The 17,872-nt window shown below is 36.7% G+C and overlaps 1 protein-coding gene across 7 annotated transcripts in view; it reads right to left on the bottom strand.

The window, feature by feature from the left end:
* KDM4C (lysine demethylase 4C) overlaps nucleotides 1-17,872 on the bottom strand; it is a 304,885-nt gene that overhangs the window by 240,557 nt on the left and 46,456 nt on the right. For all 7 annotated transcript variants that reach the window (XM_021380229.1, XM_021380224.1, XM_021380223.1 and 4 more), the window contains one exon: nucleotides 12,074-12,267. In XM_021380229.1, coding sequence (XP_021235904.1) covers nucleotides 12,074-12,267 — 194 coding nt within the window. The remainder of the gene's footprint in view (nucleotides 1-12,073; nucleotides 12,268-17,872) is intronic.

Below are 17,872 nucleotides of genomic sequence, written 5' to 3'. Positions count from 1 at the left end.
AGTAGTACAAAAAGACAAAACCTGAAAACTCAGGTCTCATTAAGTTATACAGTATCTATTAAGCTATCAGAAAGATATATGGGGACATGTGATTTAACTGAGCTACTTCTATGTATTTAGTGAATATAAAATTATCAATCAATGATTAATTAAACCTAAGTTGGTGGTTTTCACCATGGACCTCTTCTAGTAAACCCAGTAACACCCAACCCTTGATCCTTCATTTCTCCCTTCTGTTGCTATTGCCCTTGGTTAAGCGATCAAGAAAAGGAGGCTGTCTTTGTAGTATCATTAGGAGCCCCACATTCACTCTCCAGGCACAATGGAGTAATGCCTCTCCTTCGTTCCAAACACCATTTATTAGAAAACTGTGCCTTTTTAAACACATGTGCCTGTCTTGGATACCAATCGAAGTACAGTGATACAAATTTAACTGGATTCTTGGTCTACCATATCAAACATTAAACAAAAAACTCCCAAATTCATTCTCAGATCATTAAGTCAGTGTAAAAAGGAAAAAAAAAAAAAAAACACAAACGTTCCCTCACAGTCTCTTTAGGTTACGTAAGATCTTTGGCAGATTTCTGGATCTCGTAACGCAAAACACTTCATCACTTTAAATACACAGGTAAGAGACACTGTTTTGAGCTGACCTGGAACAGATTTGACTGTATCCCACTAAACAAATGGAACAACGTCAGTAATACCATTTCAATTTTCCCCAGCAACACTGAATATTTAGGGACAGGAAAAATATATGAACGTTCTTTTTAAAGAAAAGTCTGTGTTTTTGCTAAATAAATCTCAGTCTTATGGAGTAACATTCACTGCTTATCCATAAACCACTGATAATGCAAGCTCACTGTCCCATCTATCTTCCTCAGGGGAGACAGTAACAAACTACAGCCTGGTCCCTGTGATCACTCAGTCCCTTAGCTTAGAAAATATGTTTGCTGACAAATAAAGATAGTTGACTATGATATGAAAAAACCAATGTCCTGCAAACTCAGCTGAAAACGGCAATGCACAGCCTGCTTAAATTTAATAACTATGTTGGTTACTATTGTTTTTACACACTCAGATGCAAAATGTAAATAACCTTCAAGGTACTGTTTCCTTCACATTTACTGTTCGATCAGAGTGAATTTTCCCTGTAGCAATACATAACTGCTACTTCATTATAGGAAAACAGTTTCTCCTTGTATGGTAAAGAATTCACTGCAAGGGAAAACGAAATATGTGTTTTACTCAAGCTCAGTTTTACTAGGAACATTTGGATGTTGCAGGTCTCTATAACAACACACCGAAGAAAATTTCCATTTCCTTTAATCTTCCTTTAAGTCAGAAATGGAAACTTCAGCACAGCTCATTTCAACAAACTAACCAAAAGCATGTGGACCTCAGATGAAACTGCTTAACTCAAAGGAAAACATACATGAAAACTGCAGCCTTCAGAAGAAAAAAATAACTAATACACATCTGAGAAAACACAAAGCAAGCTAATATCATCTCTCCACAGCAATATTTACTTTTTAAATTTCCATTTGAGAGACTGCAGCAAAAACATCAGGCAACATAAAATAGTTCTGCTACATTAAAAGTGCTTACGGAAAATAGGACTAAAATCATTTATGTGAACGAACAACAGATATTTTTAAATAACTTTAAGGCACAATTGCATCATTCATCAATAATTTTGTGACTTTTGCATTAAGTTCATGTTCTTTCCCCACTTTCACTTACAGGATAACCATCTGACTTTCCTGGTAATAAGTTCAGGTCACAGTAAAATTAACTTTCCATACTTATATTAAAATGAGGCAGAGGAAATGACAGAGAAAAAAAGCCAAAATGAGTTATGATAATAAATATCATTACATTAATGTAATTACAGGGGAAAAATATTGGAAACAGCATTATTACAGCATTTGAGTTTTAAAAATTTTTTACTCAATATCTCTTCCATATCTGCATACTTGTGTCAGAAAGTCAAGCTTCCAAACTCCCGAAGGCCATTTAAGTTCAATTAGGGTAAAATCACTGTACACAACTTAAGACTGCATTATTTCTAATACTGTTGCTGCGTCAGTTTCTGACATTAATATATCAACATTCCTTAAATGATTCCTTCATATCAGCCTGATGCCTTGTAAAAGCCTTCTAACGCCTCCAAAGTACACACTGCAGTCTGAGACAGCCTCAGAAGAATCACTTGTTTAGAGGGATAAATACATATTCATACCTCTTTTTTCTTCTCCTCCACAGTAGAGAGTTCAACAGAAAAAATAATAAAGCTCACAGAAAGTCTTAATACTGTTCCCTAGTCTTACTATTTATCATTTTACCTCATGACCAGTTAGTGGAGATTAAAGAAACCTTCAGGAAGCAGACATTAGAAATGCCAGATTTCTCATCTTCTATACAAAGAAATCTTCCTTCCTCCATCTTCCTTATCTGCTCCAACATCACTTGTAACATGGGACAGTGAAAAATAAATTCCCATAACGTAACTATTAAGGTATAGTTTGGGGAGATACAGGGTTGACAGGCTACCTGAAGATATAAAGGGAACAGAAATAATATTACATTCTTGGTAGCAGCCAGAATGCACATTTATACAGGGGGACTACCTCAACTTCGTTGAATAACTACCCTGCTTTTTAGTGATGACTTAAGAACATAACTTCAGAAAAAAAACATATATCCACATTCCAGTTCCTACCGTATGATTAAACCACAAAATTTTAAATCTTCCCCTCTTTTGCCTATTGTCTTGACTGGGCAGTTCTCCACTCATCATGTCCATCACAACGTACTCCATTATAGAGCACCTAGTTTCACCCATCCATAGTATGCAGAGCCAAAACAGTAATTTCAGGGTTCTGAACAGCTTTCTAGGATGAACAGCTTGCAAGTTAAGCACGGTACCACACCCCATGTCTCCACAGCTCCTTGCTGAGTCAGCTCCAGGTATTCACAGAGAAGACACCCTGTTCTTACGTAGTTGCTTCCCAAGTTATAGTTACGAATACACTATTTAAGTAATTCTAGCATTTCCTTCACACATTCTTCTTTGGGATATACCTCATAATAATAATAATAATAAAAATCTGGACCACACTATAAAATTAATCAATTGTAATTCCCAGGAATAATTTAAAAGATATATAATTTCATTTTAAAAAGTCAAGAGAGTTTGCACATTAAAAGCTACCAAACCTTCTTACAAAGACAGGATTGAAACCAAACAAACCCAGCCCAAAGCTACCAAGTCCTTCAACAATAACGTAACAAATATCTGAAGATTTTTAAAGAGTAATATCACAGAATCATAAAAGGTTGGAAAAGACCTGGAAGATCATCTAGTCTAACTGTCCACCTACCACCAGTACTGCACGTTAAATCATGTCCCTAAGCGCTACAACTACCCTTTCCTTAAACACCTCCAGGGACAATGACTTCACCACCTCCCTGGGCAACCTGTGGTGATGTCTAACCGCTCTTTCTGAGAAGATATTCTTCCTAATATCCCTGAACAACCAGGGAAGAAATGATTAGCCCATTTCTTTTCCACTGTCTGAAATGCTCTCCCACATTCTACTGGGAAAAATTTCCAAGAAGCCACTAAATATGACACAAAACAATCTGAATTTCCATAACTCCAGTTGTAAATCGCCTGAACTACGTTAATAAAATTAAACAAATGCAGTTATATGCAATTAAAATGTCTTTACATTGAGAACATTGATTGTTATTATTCTACTGCGTCCAATTTAACATCAACTGAATTCAAACAATAATTCAGCGTTACAGTTTCTTTGTTAAGTTAGAAAACTGCCATGTTTTTAACACAGTAATATCAGAATATTAATTTAGAAAAATGAAGTGTAAAGTAACATTAACATAAGTGTGCTTCCTGAAGCAAAATTCAGCATACAATTTTTTAAAACATCCTACATAATCTAGTTCTAGAGCTAGAAACAAATACACTGATCCTATTTCCTATCTGTATCAGAATTATGTTTTTCCTTAATTCACTCCAGAGGCATGATATGTACTTACATATCCATCTATAATGTCTTTAATTAAGCAGAAAAGCATGACAGTATTTCATCAGTTTTCACATAAGCAGTGTTTAATACGAACAAAATAGTCATCAGAAGTCAAAATTCTTAATAATGTTGTCTTAAGCTGCATTGCTTTGGAGCTTCAAAAACTTTTCAGTCTGACATACACAATCTATTAAAACTTCAAATGTTCTGCACCCACCAGCATTCATTCTACCTCTACAAAAAGCTTCTATCTCCAAGTTTTTCACCATTAAAATCCTAGCTTAATGAAGAATTCAAGATACAAACTAAAATCTAAGTCCTCACTCTAGGAATCCGTATCAGAAAGAAGAAAAAGGATAATTTGTCTTCACCGGCTGCGAATGACAAAAGTCACTAATACCTGTTCCAAGTTCTATGAATCGCATAGCTGTCACTGTGTGACAGCCAAGGATATCCTGCTGGAATGAGTCACACTTTCAATTTAGTGCGTTTCCACAGGAGGTGAATTTTACTTTCACAACATGGAAAGCAGCGGAGCTTAGTGATGCTATAGACACTAATACAAAGATCTCTGAAATATACGTTGCTTTTCTTTTTCCAAGGACTCCTTAGCATCATTTCCAAGATGGAAAATGCAGGCTCTAATAGCTTCTGAGAACAATAACTATGAAATGCCAAGTACCTAGTTTCCAAGAGAAAATGAGACCTCCACTTGTCATAAAAAAAATGTATAGGGTTAGACAGACAAAGAGATGAGTCAGTACTGCAAGGATCAGCACAAAATTCTATGAACTGTCAGTCATACACTGACTTCCACACTTGAGCTGCCTTGCATCTCCTCTACTGTCCAGGACAGAAGGAAAAAAAACCACAACACTGAATAAAATTTGATTTGCCCACAATACAGATATGGTAAAGCAGTTCATGAAGTTAAATCTAAAGATGCTTTTTTTGCACCTCAAATTATTTAATGCTATAAATGTAATAACCTTAACATTTTAATGAAATTAAAATAAATGTAAAGCTATCTATATCTGTAAAATCAGTGTCATAAATTTTCACAGAAAAAAAGTATTAAAGAATATAAAAAAACACAGTTACACCACAACATCACTAGAACTGATCCAAGTTTAAAATTTAGTCAGCTTTCTGAAAATTTATGGTTATTTTTTTATCATGCCCCAGGAACTAATTACACAAATGCGTGCCACATGAGTAACATCGTTCTAGACATCAGAATCAAAGCAGTTACATTTTCTAGTACAGAATGACTGCTGTGGTACCATTTTCAAACTCATAGTTCAAGAGAAGCCACAAAGGTGGAATCTGCAGTACTCTGATCCTTCCATCAGTAAAAACACCAAAAGCCACAGATCAGCAGACAAGGCAGCTCAGGAGACTGGTTGCTACTTTTTGAAAATTTCCTTCTCTAACATACACTGCATCACTAAAATATAAGCAACAAATATCGTACACTGAGAGCACACACAAAATGAACCGATAACCGTTTTCTAAAACCTAAATGGCTGTTACTAACTGCTTGATCTTGGGCAAAAATACCTCAAGAACTGCTTGTCAGAGAGAACACAGCTTATTCTTGACCTTCCAATGGAGAGTTATTTACCACAGATGGGAAAATACCACCACAGCTGCTTAGTTGCTTTACTTGTTTCTGCATGGGAGTAAGGAAGGTATCTCTTCCTCCAATTTTGATTTTTCGAAGTGTTCATATTTCTAACAAATCAGATTAATATTATTAAGTACCCAACAGTCACAGAATGACTGACATTGGAAGGAACACCTGACGGTCATCTGGTCCTACCACAGGAACATCCAGAGCATGGTGCCTAGGATCACATCCAGGAGGCTTCTGAAGATCTCCAAGGAGGAAACTCCACAACCTCCCTGGACAATGTGTGCCAGGGCTCACATTGGCCTTCTGGGCTGCAAGGGCACATTGCTGGCTCATGTCCCATTTGCCATCCACCAGTACTCCCAAGTCCTTTTAGGCAGGGCTGTGCTCAATCCTTTCATGTCTCAGCTTGTAATGATAGTGGGGGCTGCCATGACCAGGTGCAAGACCCTGCACTTGGATTTGCTGAATCCAGTGACGCTCTCCTGGGCCCACCGCTCAAGCCTGTCTTGGTCCTTCTGGATGGCATCCCCTCGCACAGGCGTACCAACCACACCACAAAGCTCGGTATCATCTGAAAACCTGCTGAGAGTGCACTCAATCCCACCATCGATGTCACTGATGAGAATATTAAAGAGCACTGGTTCCAGCACCAACCCCTGAGGGACACCACTCTTCACTCATTTCCATCTGGACATTGACCACTACTCTCTGGGTGCAAACTTGTAACCAGCTCCTCACCCGCTGAACGGTCCACCCATCAAATCCGTATCTTTCAGATTTAGAAAAAAGGATGTTACGGGGGACTGTGTGAAAGGCCTTACTGAAGTCTAGACAGATGACATTAGTGGCTCCTCCCCTGACCTCTGATGCAGTTATGCCATCATAGAAGGCCACAAGATTGGTCAGGCAGGACTTGCCCTTGGTGGAGCTATGCTAGTTATCTCATATCACCTCCCTCCCTTCCATGTGCCTTAGCACAGCTTCCAGGATCATCTGCTCCATGATCTTCTCCAGTACAGAAATGAAGCTAACAGGCTGAGAGTTCCTGAGCCATCCTTTCTACTCTTCTTAAACATGGGTATGACAGTGCTCTTTTCCAGTCACCAGAGACTTCTCCTAACTGCTACAACTTTTCCAATGCCATTAAGAAAGGCTTGGCAACTTCATCAGCCAGTTCCCTCAGGATTCTGCAATGCATGTCATCAGGACCCAGAGACTTAGGGATGTTCAGGTTCCTCAGGTGGGTGCAAACTTGATCTTCACTTGCAGTGGGAAGTACATTGCTCCTCCAGTTCCCACCTTCTGAGCCATATGCTTGAAGGCTGTGCGTAAGAGTGGCACCCAGTGAAGACTGAGGCAAGAAAAGTCATCGAGTACGTCAGCTTTCTCCTTGTCCGTTATTACCAGCCTGCCTGAATTGCCTTCTTGCACTTTCTTCTGTTGGTTGATTAAGCTTTTCTGGTATGAAACAAAGGTATGTTACTGAACTCCTTCACGTGGAAAAAATGGCACTGCACCCACTGACATTCATCAATGCTTGCTAAACATTTATAAAGAACAAACAGTGAATGTGAGCACAGTGAGGCGGTGGGTGGTGTGTTTTAGCAGTGGTGACAGTGACAGTGGGTCACCTCCACTGGCGCAGATTTTTACAAGCGTGGCATGCAGGTTCTTGTTCATCACTGGTGAAAGAGCATAGCTAATGCTGGTGACAATGTTTAAAACTAGTCTTTTGTAGCTCAGAACTTGCTCTACCAAATAGCACTATTGTGCTCTTTGTACCTGTTGTAGTTTCCATTGAAATAAATAGGAGGCATTACTTTTAAAGCAACCTATGTACATTAACGAGATCCACCCCTCTTCTTATTCAAGCCTCTTCTTCTCCAAGCTGAACAATCCCAGCTCTCTCAGCCTCTCCTCATCTTTAGACAGAATTAGATAGAAACTAGAAAGAAATACCTGCACTTTCATGGAGAACATCCTAGCTTCCAAATACGTGGTCAGTTTCAAGCACAGAAACAGTGCTGACAAGCTTGACAGATTACAGCTACCTTTTTACAGTCAGAATTTCTGTTCTAATTATAGCCATCTCTGTGATTCCTGATAGTCTTATTTCTACTCCTTCTCTGATAATTTTTAGCATGAAGTAAATGTGGCTGATCCTCTCCTCGCTTGATCATAACCGCCTTCCCATCTACCAGGGAAGGTTTTGCAGATTACTCCCACTTTTCGCATTAAAATATTTGCACATCACTATAATCTTATCCGTTACTTTTCTGAGACATAGAACATAAATAGGAAACATGTCAGTTCCGTAAATGGTACGCACGACTTGCAAAAGGTTAGCAGCACTCTTCCACCCATGCTGAACTTTGTTTCACCTGGCCCAATTTTCACCAGTCTTCGTCATCTGCTGATCACACTGAAAATCCTATTTATGATACTCTAGAAGACACTGTCAAATCCAGCTTAAAAGAGACTCTATCTGTAGCATTAGTACTAGTCTGACTATGCCTTCCCTTCTATACCATTTTTGACTACAATTTTCCCTGTATTAATATCAAAACACCACCCCTTTTATTCCACGACACTTGCAACTCCATCACTATCCCTTTTTGAATATCCCCTGATATTCAAAATCTGAAAGCTTTCATGTTAAATCATGTTTTAATGTGTTTCATAACCCATACCATGGAACAACATTTCCTCACTTTCCCGCTCCATAAAGGCAGATATAACAGATACTGGTACACATTCAACACTAGCAAATCTGTAAAAACAGAGTAATATCTACAGCAGTCAAGGGGCAACAGTAAGGTTGACCATGAAAGAATTTAAGGCAATCTTGAGATCAGTGTTCTCAACATCCCAGAACCACTGAGCAGCCCAAACCAGAATTCCTAAACCTAACTCACATGCTTTGAGCGTCGTCACAGATTCATTTCTCACTACTTCCCTTACATTAGTGATACTTAATCTAATTTTGGCTAAGGAATCTCCTTAAGAATCCAGTCCTTTTCTTGACATTGTCACTAAAAATCTTCCATTTCTGTTGCGCACATTCATCTTAATTTTATGACCGATAATCCTTGCAAGGTGTTCTGCTATGTATGAACTGCATAACTAAGCAATTTTCTTTTTTTTTTTTAAATAATGTATTGTCTCTTCTCATTTCTAGGCCCAGAAGTGAAGACCAAATGGAATGTCATAGAAAACATCACAGATTAATACATACAATCTGTCTGAATTACACCACAAGTTTATACTCTCCTCCTTTTAAAAATAAGAACAAATTGTAATTCTTCATGTGGAAAAGAATTAAAATCTCCACCTACCGTCAGATTCAAAAGGGGAACAAAATGGGCACGATTTTAAAAATGCTACTTTCTAAAACAAAAAACTAAACGTGTTGTCCTGTTTCTCTTACTTAAGAAAAGAGTAACTCCAATTATTTTAATGTTTGAAATTTCCACAGTGCCATGAAAGTGCCTGTTTAATAATCATTTTTGCATGTACGTTATTATTATTCTTCAAGAACGTTGTCATTCCAACCTTTAAAAAGGCAAAAAAAAATCCTATTTACACCACACTTTTTTATATTAGTCAGGTAAATAGCATCAAGAGTAAGCACTGCTTTTAGACACTTAATACAGCAAGAAATAATTTCCAAAATGCAAATAGCTTAATGATTTTTGTCATTTATAATTTATACTGCAAACTGAAGCACTATTTTATGCACAGATATAGTACGCCTACCAATAGGCATACCAATTTTACTACTAACTAACAACTGTTTTAGGTGAGACATTAATATCAAAGATCAGCTCAATATTTGAATACGTCAAATTCTTCAAACTATTACATTAAATAAAAAACAAATCTTCAGTCAAGGCCTATAAATCTGAAATAACAATTACAACAGAAGAAAATGAATATACTTAACAACAAATGGCAGAGTGAAGAAAATTCCAGTGTGAATACACAGCTCTGAGATACCATAATGAATCACACAAACAACAAACTGAAACAACAAATTATGTATAACATGCCAATGGTTATTCTTGGTAATAAGACTGTTCTCATAATAAACAGTGATGTTAAATGAGGTAGCGTCTTCAAGATTTCTTTCCCCTCAGAAACAAACAAACAAACAAAAAAGACAAAGGAAAAGTTGCAGCAAAAATTCTGCCTGGCAGCAAGCAATTACAGTAGACACTTTCCACTTTCTCTCAAATCTTTCCTCACAATATCCTTCTCTTCTCCCCTCACACTGTTCTATTTCAAAGCTTCTGAATTTTATTAATTCATTTTTTCCTCTCAAATTATTGCCTATCCTTAGCACTTCCCTGCAAGTAAAATGTAACCTATAAAGCAGGCATACAAATTACACAGATTAATAAATAAGTAGACAGAAAAACAACCATAATCCTGACTTTGGTAATGGTTACCTGACACACTTCCTGTATTTCAAATGAAGCCATCAACGAAGGGATCAGTATACACTACATGATATGAACTTGTTTGCATGCCTCTTGGTGAAAGCGCACAGACAATAAGAAGAAATGGAAGTTGATCCACACCTAACTATTGGAGAAAGCTCCAAAATCCATAAAGACAATCCCAGCAGTCAGATTTAGCAGCTGCCTGCACAATCTCATTTGGGCTTTCAGGCAGAAGCTATTCTCAGAATTCAGAGAAAACATGCTACCTAGAACGCTTCTTAATAAAATACTGAATGAAACTAAGGTTTCATTTGGTTTCCTTAAGAAAGCACATGTCAGCTCACTGAGCTTTAATTTTAAAAGAACGTGTAAAATCTGTATCCTAAGCTACAACTCCTTCACTTCTTTGAAGTAACACACTAAAATCATGTTAACACAAGTACATTTAAATACAGTAACAGCATGAGTATAAATTATTGCAGCGTTCCTCCAGCAAGTATTTAACAATAAATAAAAAAACCTCTAACTGATTAAAACTGTCACTGAACTTTAATGCAACATTTGAATCTGAAAATCTGAAAGCAAAATCTGAAACAGTCATTGTCTAATGACTTTGTTCATTTGGAACTGTAAACAAATATCTATAAACTAGAAAAGCACTTATATTATCAAATCACATCTTCTTAGTTCTTATCTCTTGTGTTTATAGATTTCAAGATTTAAGAAAATGTCTCTACTACTTGGAATTTTACAATATGCAGTGAAGATTTCTTTAAGCAGTACTTCTAACATTCTTCAGAATCGAAATAATTTTTTACACAATCACAATGATTTAGTTAAATCTGTCTTATTTTTAACACAGTTATAATTCTTGTGGCTGAAAAGACTTTCTTAGTATGTGGCAAACTATCAAATAGTCATTTCAAAAAAAATTAAATTAATTGATCCGAAACATACAAATCTATTACTTCAACAGGTGTTGATTATCTCCTCTGTCAAAACATGAGACCAGTTGTACAAGAAAGGTAAAGACAAAACAGAGAACAGAGATCCAGCAGAGGAACAATTTAGAACCTGTATTAAGAGATACAGCATTTTCTAGTTTACAGTTTAAATAACTAGTTATTTTTGTCTTTTGAACAGATATAAGAATATTCAATAATGTCTTCAAGAAATACCAGCTACACATTCTTCGATTTAGTTTGGATGATTACAAGGTGCCAGAATCTATCTAAGCATATTTTCTGTGTATCTTTCTAATGATTTTTTGTTCCTTGTACAGGTATTTTGAGGAGAGAAAAAAAAAGTCTTACTATCAGTAGGAAAGAATTTCTCGCTTGTGATTTAAGAGAGACATGTAACACAGTCTACATGTATATTTGCTTTATTATCACTCCTTCAAACAAAAGGCTCTTCAATTAAAAATCTGAAGTGGAAAGTAAAGCAGAAACTTCCTATTCAGGAACTGTCAATGCTGAATCTCCTTTGCTGCTGGGCCTGAGTAACAGTGAATAGTAAGATTCTGATACAAAAAAAAAGCAACTTAAATGCACGTTTAATACAAAAACCTGTAAGCAGTCCCAAAAGACAAGTCAACCTAAACAAACTGAACCAAAGAAACTGATTCCAAAGAGGTCTTACAAGAGCTCTCTCAAATGGCCTTGGATTTGTCAACTCTAAACTTCTCAAACTGAACCACTACAACCTATTTCTTTTGAACTCACATAAACTCTATATACTTAATAGCCTTGTTCTTTAAAATAGAAGAGTACATTACTGTAATCTTCTTTATCTCACAGACTTCCCATTTCATTGTTTTTCTTAGCTAAGAATGCTGTCCTGGCTTTTGAGTAAAGTTCATCATTGTGAAGCAACTGCACCCCAACTGTTTGTTTTAGTCAGCCGAAACAAAGAGACAAACTTCTAGAAAAATTCAAACTTGCCATGACTTCGGCTCCCCAAAATGGAGATAATTAATGCTGTAGAGATCCATATCTTCAGTGTGCCAAGCAAATGTTGTTTTCCACATGCCAAAATACAAATATGGGGTATTTACACCCTCAATAGAAATTCCACAGTCTTCTCCTACAACATCCAATATTGTATTAAGATGAGCAATATTCCATTCCTCAATACCCTGAAAAAGATACATAACAGGTGTATTATTAATAAAATAATGCAATTTTAGATAACAGTATTATGCAAAAGATGTGTGTCTTATCTAACCCTTCAAAAGATTGCAGATTAACAAAAATTTGTAAGTACTTCAGTAGACTGTTGAAGTTACCCCCAAAAATTCCCTTGTCCTTAGCAGAATTTAGATCAGGTATTAAGTCTGAGATATTCACAGCAGGGAACACAGAGAGATACATAAGAGCTTAACATTTGATACTTCAAACTTAACACATATTCAAATACCATACACAACAGAAATAGTAGCTGCAGACAAAAATCTATGGTGAGTTGGTAGCTAGATGCCACTAGGCAAATTTATTCTTCTTACTTACAGAATAATACTAGAAAAATATTTTAAATGCTTTTAAATTGTTGATTTTCAGTATAAGTTTACCACTTTTCTGAAAAAAGCCATAAAATCTAAAACAATCACTTAGGAGTTCTTTCCAACCATAATAATACACTGCATAACACAGCATCAAAGAAGAAATCTACTGACTTCATGGGATTTCAGACGTTTTCCTCCATTACTGCCTAAAGTTTGTGTGTTAAAAACCATGCGTGTAGTTTTCGTTGTATTTCATATTCACTAAACATGATTGTAATTTCAGGTAATACAGCGTGCAAAAAGTGTAACAAAGATCAAAGCTACAGAACTGAAGAGAAAGAAATCAGACTTCACTATAACAGCCATCATCAGTTCCTCGAAGGAAGATACTAGCCAGTGTTCAAGAAATAAAATGAAAAAAACTATTATGAACTCAATTCAGGCAAGTTTATTTATTAGTAAGATAGCAACTAAACATGCTCACTTGCTTCCCAGCTCTCATCACTGATACTCTACACAGTTCTAACAGTCTCACTCAAATCTGGGGAATGGGTTGACGGCACTACAGTTCTGATGCACGTGACTGAGACTAAGAAATAGGATGGCATTCAATAGTTGGGCAGGTGATGAATTAAGAATTGAAGATAAAGCAAGAAATAATGAACAATTAATACTCTCCATTTTCATTTTCTTGCTTTTTTGAGCAAGAAATAATGAAGCATGTTATGCATTCAATAATTAGAATATATATAAGACAGTAACTTCGATATGAAATTCTGCCGACTGCTTGAGAAACCACATTTGACTGCCTGCAATGATGATCTCACTTAAGAAGAAAAGCTACCCTTATGTCACCTGGGAATCTTAGAAAGGAGCTGTGTTTAGAGAATGAGTTCATTCTGGATAACAGATTTATTTATTAATAATGAAAGCTTTTTCTTTGGGGCACCTATGTGACCTAGAGGTACTTGAAATAAAAATATGTAAAAATATATTTATGATAAGCACTATCACAGAAAATTAAATACAAATATGTATCCAAGTAGTAGATGTTGGTAAAATTTCCACCTTTCCGAACTAAAACTCAGTCACCAGCAAGGCAGCAGAGCTGTGAAATATAAAGTTTGTTTGCAGAAACAATTTTAACTAATTATTCAAATTAATTTACTTATTCGATTAAAAAATCACACAAAATTAACCACAGTTCACAGATTGTGCACAGGCAATTTGGAGAAACAAACTAATATGCCAAAATAAAAGCAATGACTTAACCATTGAGGTACACAGACACACACCACATTAGAACATAATAAATACAGCAGATAAAAAAAAAGCAACTGTAAGGAGGTTCCTCCTTCCGACAGAGGGCAAAAAAAAACAAGCACCAGCGTAAGCAAACAGTACTTCTACAGGATACCCTTCCAGCCTCCAGCAATTTGCAGATGGAAGGTTTCATCAGAGGTGTTATTCATCAGCTTAACAGGACCCAGTGGGCTTTCTACCATTTAAAATTCATTTCTCCAGTCACCATTTTTAATCCAAATAAATTTTTACGAATGATAACATCCAGAAATCTTACTCTCCTCTTACTAACAACTAGTAAGAACCAAGTGATAGCTAAGAGACAAAATTAAGAATCGTCTTTTTATTTCACATCTTTTCATTCCCTGTTAAGGCACATCCAAACACCAAGCAAAATGTTAGTGCTTTGTCCCTGAACAAAAGCAAATCCTCCTACGGAGAAAAAGGTTGCTTCAACACCCAACACAAAACACAAGATCCAAAACCCCTATAATCAAGATGCACAATCTATGTTCATTTCCTAAGGACGATTCTGGACAAGCTATAGAAGCTTTCATTTAAAAGGAAAAGTTCACTGAAACTGGCTTAAATTCTAAAATCACTGTGGTTCATTTTAATTGTTTCTACATTACTTTAACTATTTTTTTTTAACAACAGTTTTAGCTTTATGTTAGGTTAATGCAAATTATTACTACAAATAATAGTACTTCAAAAAATTAAAGTATACCCTAGGAGGGTGTATTATAATATAATACTATTACCATAATATACCCTTATACCATAATAACCATTATTATATGAACAGTATTCATAGTCTTTGACACAGAACCAAAGCTGGGAATTTCTTACAAATGCAAAAAAAATAAAAAAAATAAAAAGAACATTTAGACATACTCTATTCAATATACAGAAAGGGAAGAATACTTATTCTGCATTATATCTCAATACTATTTCACAATAACTTCAAGGAAAGTGTAAAGAACATATTTCTAATGTCCACACTTTCAATGGCTGGGGAAAAAAAAAAGTTAAGAAACAGCATATTTTTCTCTATTTGCTACAATGAAGAAATACAGATTTGAAACAACTTACTTGTCTTTGCTACAGCACATTAGATTTACAATGCATTTCTTCAGAGAAATACTGCAAGTTATAGGCAGCAGGTTATGTAAGAAATTAATATTCCAATCTTTGCTAACTTTTTAGATGATTCAAATTCTCTGTAAATTACTGTCATGAGTTTTCATGATCATTTTAATAGCATTTGAACCAGCTAGTAAGGTAATATGTAGATAAAAGGGAACACCTCACAAGCAGCTCTCGTAAATATCTAAACACAGCTCGGACAGAACTGACCCACCCTGATCTCAAAGACAAAAAAAGAAGTAGCTTCCAGTACCTCAGTAAAAACTGAAATTCAGAAGTTTTTTTTAACAGTGAGGATCTCTATGCAGAAAAGAATAGGGCTCCAAAGAAAATTATTTTCCATTCTTTTCCCATTTTTAAAGTAATTATGATAGTGACACAATACCATTCTTTGCACTTTCCTTAAACATATCAGTCTGAGGTATTCTGTTTCTATGTTTCGGTACGTATATATGCTAATAATCATTTTTCAGTGTTTAATTTTTTCCTTGATTATCACATGGATTCATTTCAATATTGATCTGGCAAACAATACATTTCTTGTATAACTAGGATTAAAATCTCTATGATTGACTGCAAAAGCTCACATAATAAGAGGGTTTAAAAAAAAAAAAAATGTGTCCACACACTCACCCACCCACAGTCATGAATATTCTAAAATGCCCGCCGTATTTTTACTGCTTCTTTAAGGTGCTTAAGAATGAAATAGGAAAATGCTATGATCAGAATTTTTGCACCATAAACATGCACTTGATCTATTTTTTATCTTCTCAGTAACTTTTCAGATATGATTCTTGCTTTGCAGCACATTTTTAAGGCTGGAAGAAATAACAGAAGCTAGTAGATTCTCTTTGGAAATATACTAAAACCAAATATGTAAGTGAAGGAACACTCAGATTGATCTTAACTACGAGAAAATCATACACAAAAAGGACATTTCAAATTATCACATGCTAAAACACACAGAAATTGCTACATTTAAATAGCGCTGATGTGCAGTGAGACTTCTCTTGATGTCAATACAGAGTGCACGTACATAATTCTACTGTGAGATAAGAGTTCTGCTTATCTGACCACATGATAGACAATTAAGGCAAAATCAGGTTTGTGGCTTTGAGGCAGACTGAGGAAGAAAATTAGGCGCATTTCATGCTCAGCCACATTCACTCTCAATCTCTACCATTTCTTGTAAACACTTCTACTCACCGACAATTTTTTTAAACTGACATCAACTGTAACCACTGAGAACGCATCCACACCTACCGCCACTCATTACCAGAAGTTCATTGTAAATTTCATTCCCGTATTCTTGTACTTAACTCTTATAGACTATTTTTCCTGTATTCTTACTGTCACAGTAGCAGTCACTGTTATCGTAGTTCTTGCCTCCTCATTAAGATACCCAGTAGCTTCTACTATCCACTACAATAAAGAATAACGTACAAGATACATGAAGTAGTCAGTTCAAAAAAGAATCTGTAAGACTATCTTGACAAGGATGGAGACTCCACAGTTTCTCTAGGCAACCTCAGTGACACTCATAGTAATGAAGTGCTTCTTGACGTTCAGATGGAAGCTCCTGCATGCCAGTTTGCACCCACTACCTCTTGAACTGTTATCACTTGAAAAGAGCTTAGCTCCATCTTCTTTGCACTCTCCCTTCAGCTATTTATACATACCAATGAGCTACCGCATCTCCAGACTGAACAGTCTCAGTTCTCTCAGCATGTTCCAGTCCCTTCATCTGTGGTTTTTTTTGGACTCCTGTACACTTGTAATCTTGTTTCTTGTTCTGTGGAGTCGAAACTGGACATAGTACTCCAGGTGTGTTGTTTCACCTGTTAAGAGCAAAGAGAAGGATTGCCTCCCTTGAGAAACCAACAGACATCGCTCCTCCTTAATGGTAGCCGAGGATACCATTCACCTTCTCTGTGGCAAAGGTACATTGTTGGTTCATATTCAACTAGGTCCACCAGAGCTCCTCATGGCCTTCTCTGACATGCTGCTTTCCAGCTGATCAGCCTTGAAGATGTACTCGATATGCCTGGGGTTGTTCTTTCCCAGGTGCAGGACACTCCGTTCACCCTTGATGAACTGAATAAGATTCCTGCCAGTCCATTTCTACAGCCTGCCCAGGTCCACCTGAGAGGCAGCATGAACCTGTGCTAGTCACTCCTCCCAGTTTTGTGTCATCAGAAAACTTGCCCTACCACCCAGATCATTAATTGGACCTAGTACTGACCCCTAGGGTACATCACTAGTTAGTGGCCCCCAACAAGACCCACTGATCTCACCACCAGGGCCCGGCCAATCAGCCAATTTTGAAATCTTCACACTTTCTTCATCCACAATTCAGCTTCCATGAGGATCTTATGGCAAAGAGTGTTGAAAGCCCTACTGAAGATATACTACATCCAGTGCTTTCCCTTCATTTACCAAGCCAGCCACTTTGTCACAGAAAGTTAACAAGCTGGTGAAGCATGACTTCCTCTTGACGAATCCATGCTGACTTCTTATGACGGACGGACCTTCTTGATCTTCCTGTGCCTCAAGAAGGCTTCCAGCATTAGTAGTTGTTCCATCAGCTTCTCAGGGATGAAGGTGAGGCTGAGTAACCTGTAGTTCCCTACGTCCTCATTCCTGCCCTTCACGAAGATAAGACGCTTTCCTCCAGTCCTCAGGCATCTCTCCCAGACACCATGATCATTCACATATAATCAAGTGACCTCAGTGTGACATCAGGTAGCTCTCAGCATTCATGCGTGCTTCCCACCAGAGCCCATGGACATGT

The sequence above is a fragment of the Numida meleagris genome, chromosome Z (genome assembly GCF_002078875.1).
Source record: "Numida meleagris isolate 19003 breed g44 Domestic line chromosome Z, NumMel1.0, whole genome shotgun sequence".
Taxonomy (NCBI): Eukaryota; Metazoa; Chordata; class Aves; order Galliformes; family Numididae; genus Numida; species Numida meleagris.
Note: the sequence above shows the minus strand (reverse complement) of the source record. Positions and strands in the feature narration are given on the sequence as shown.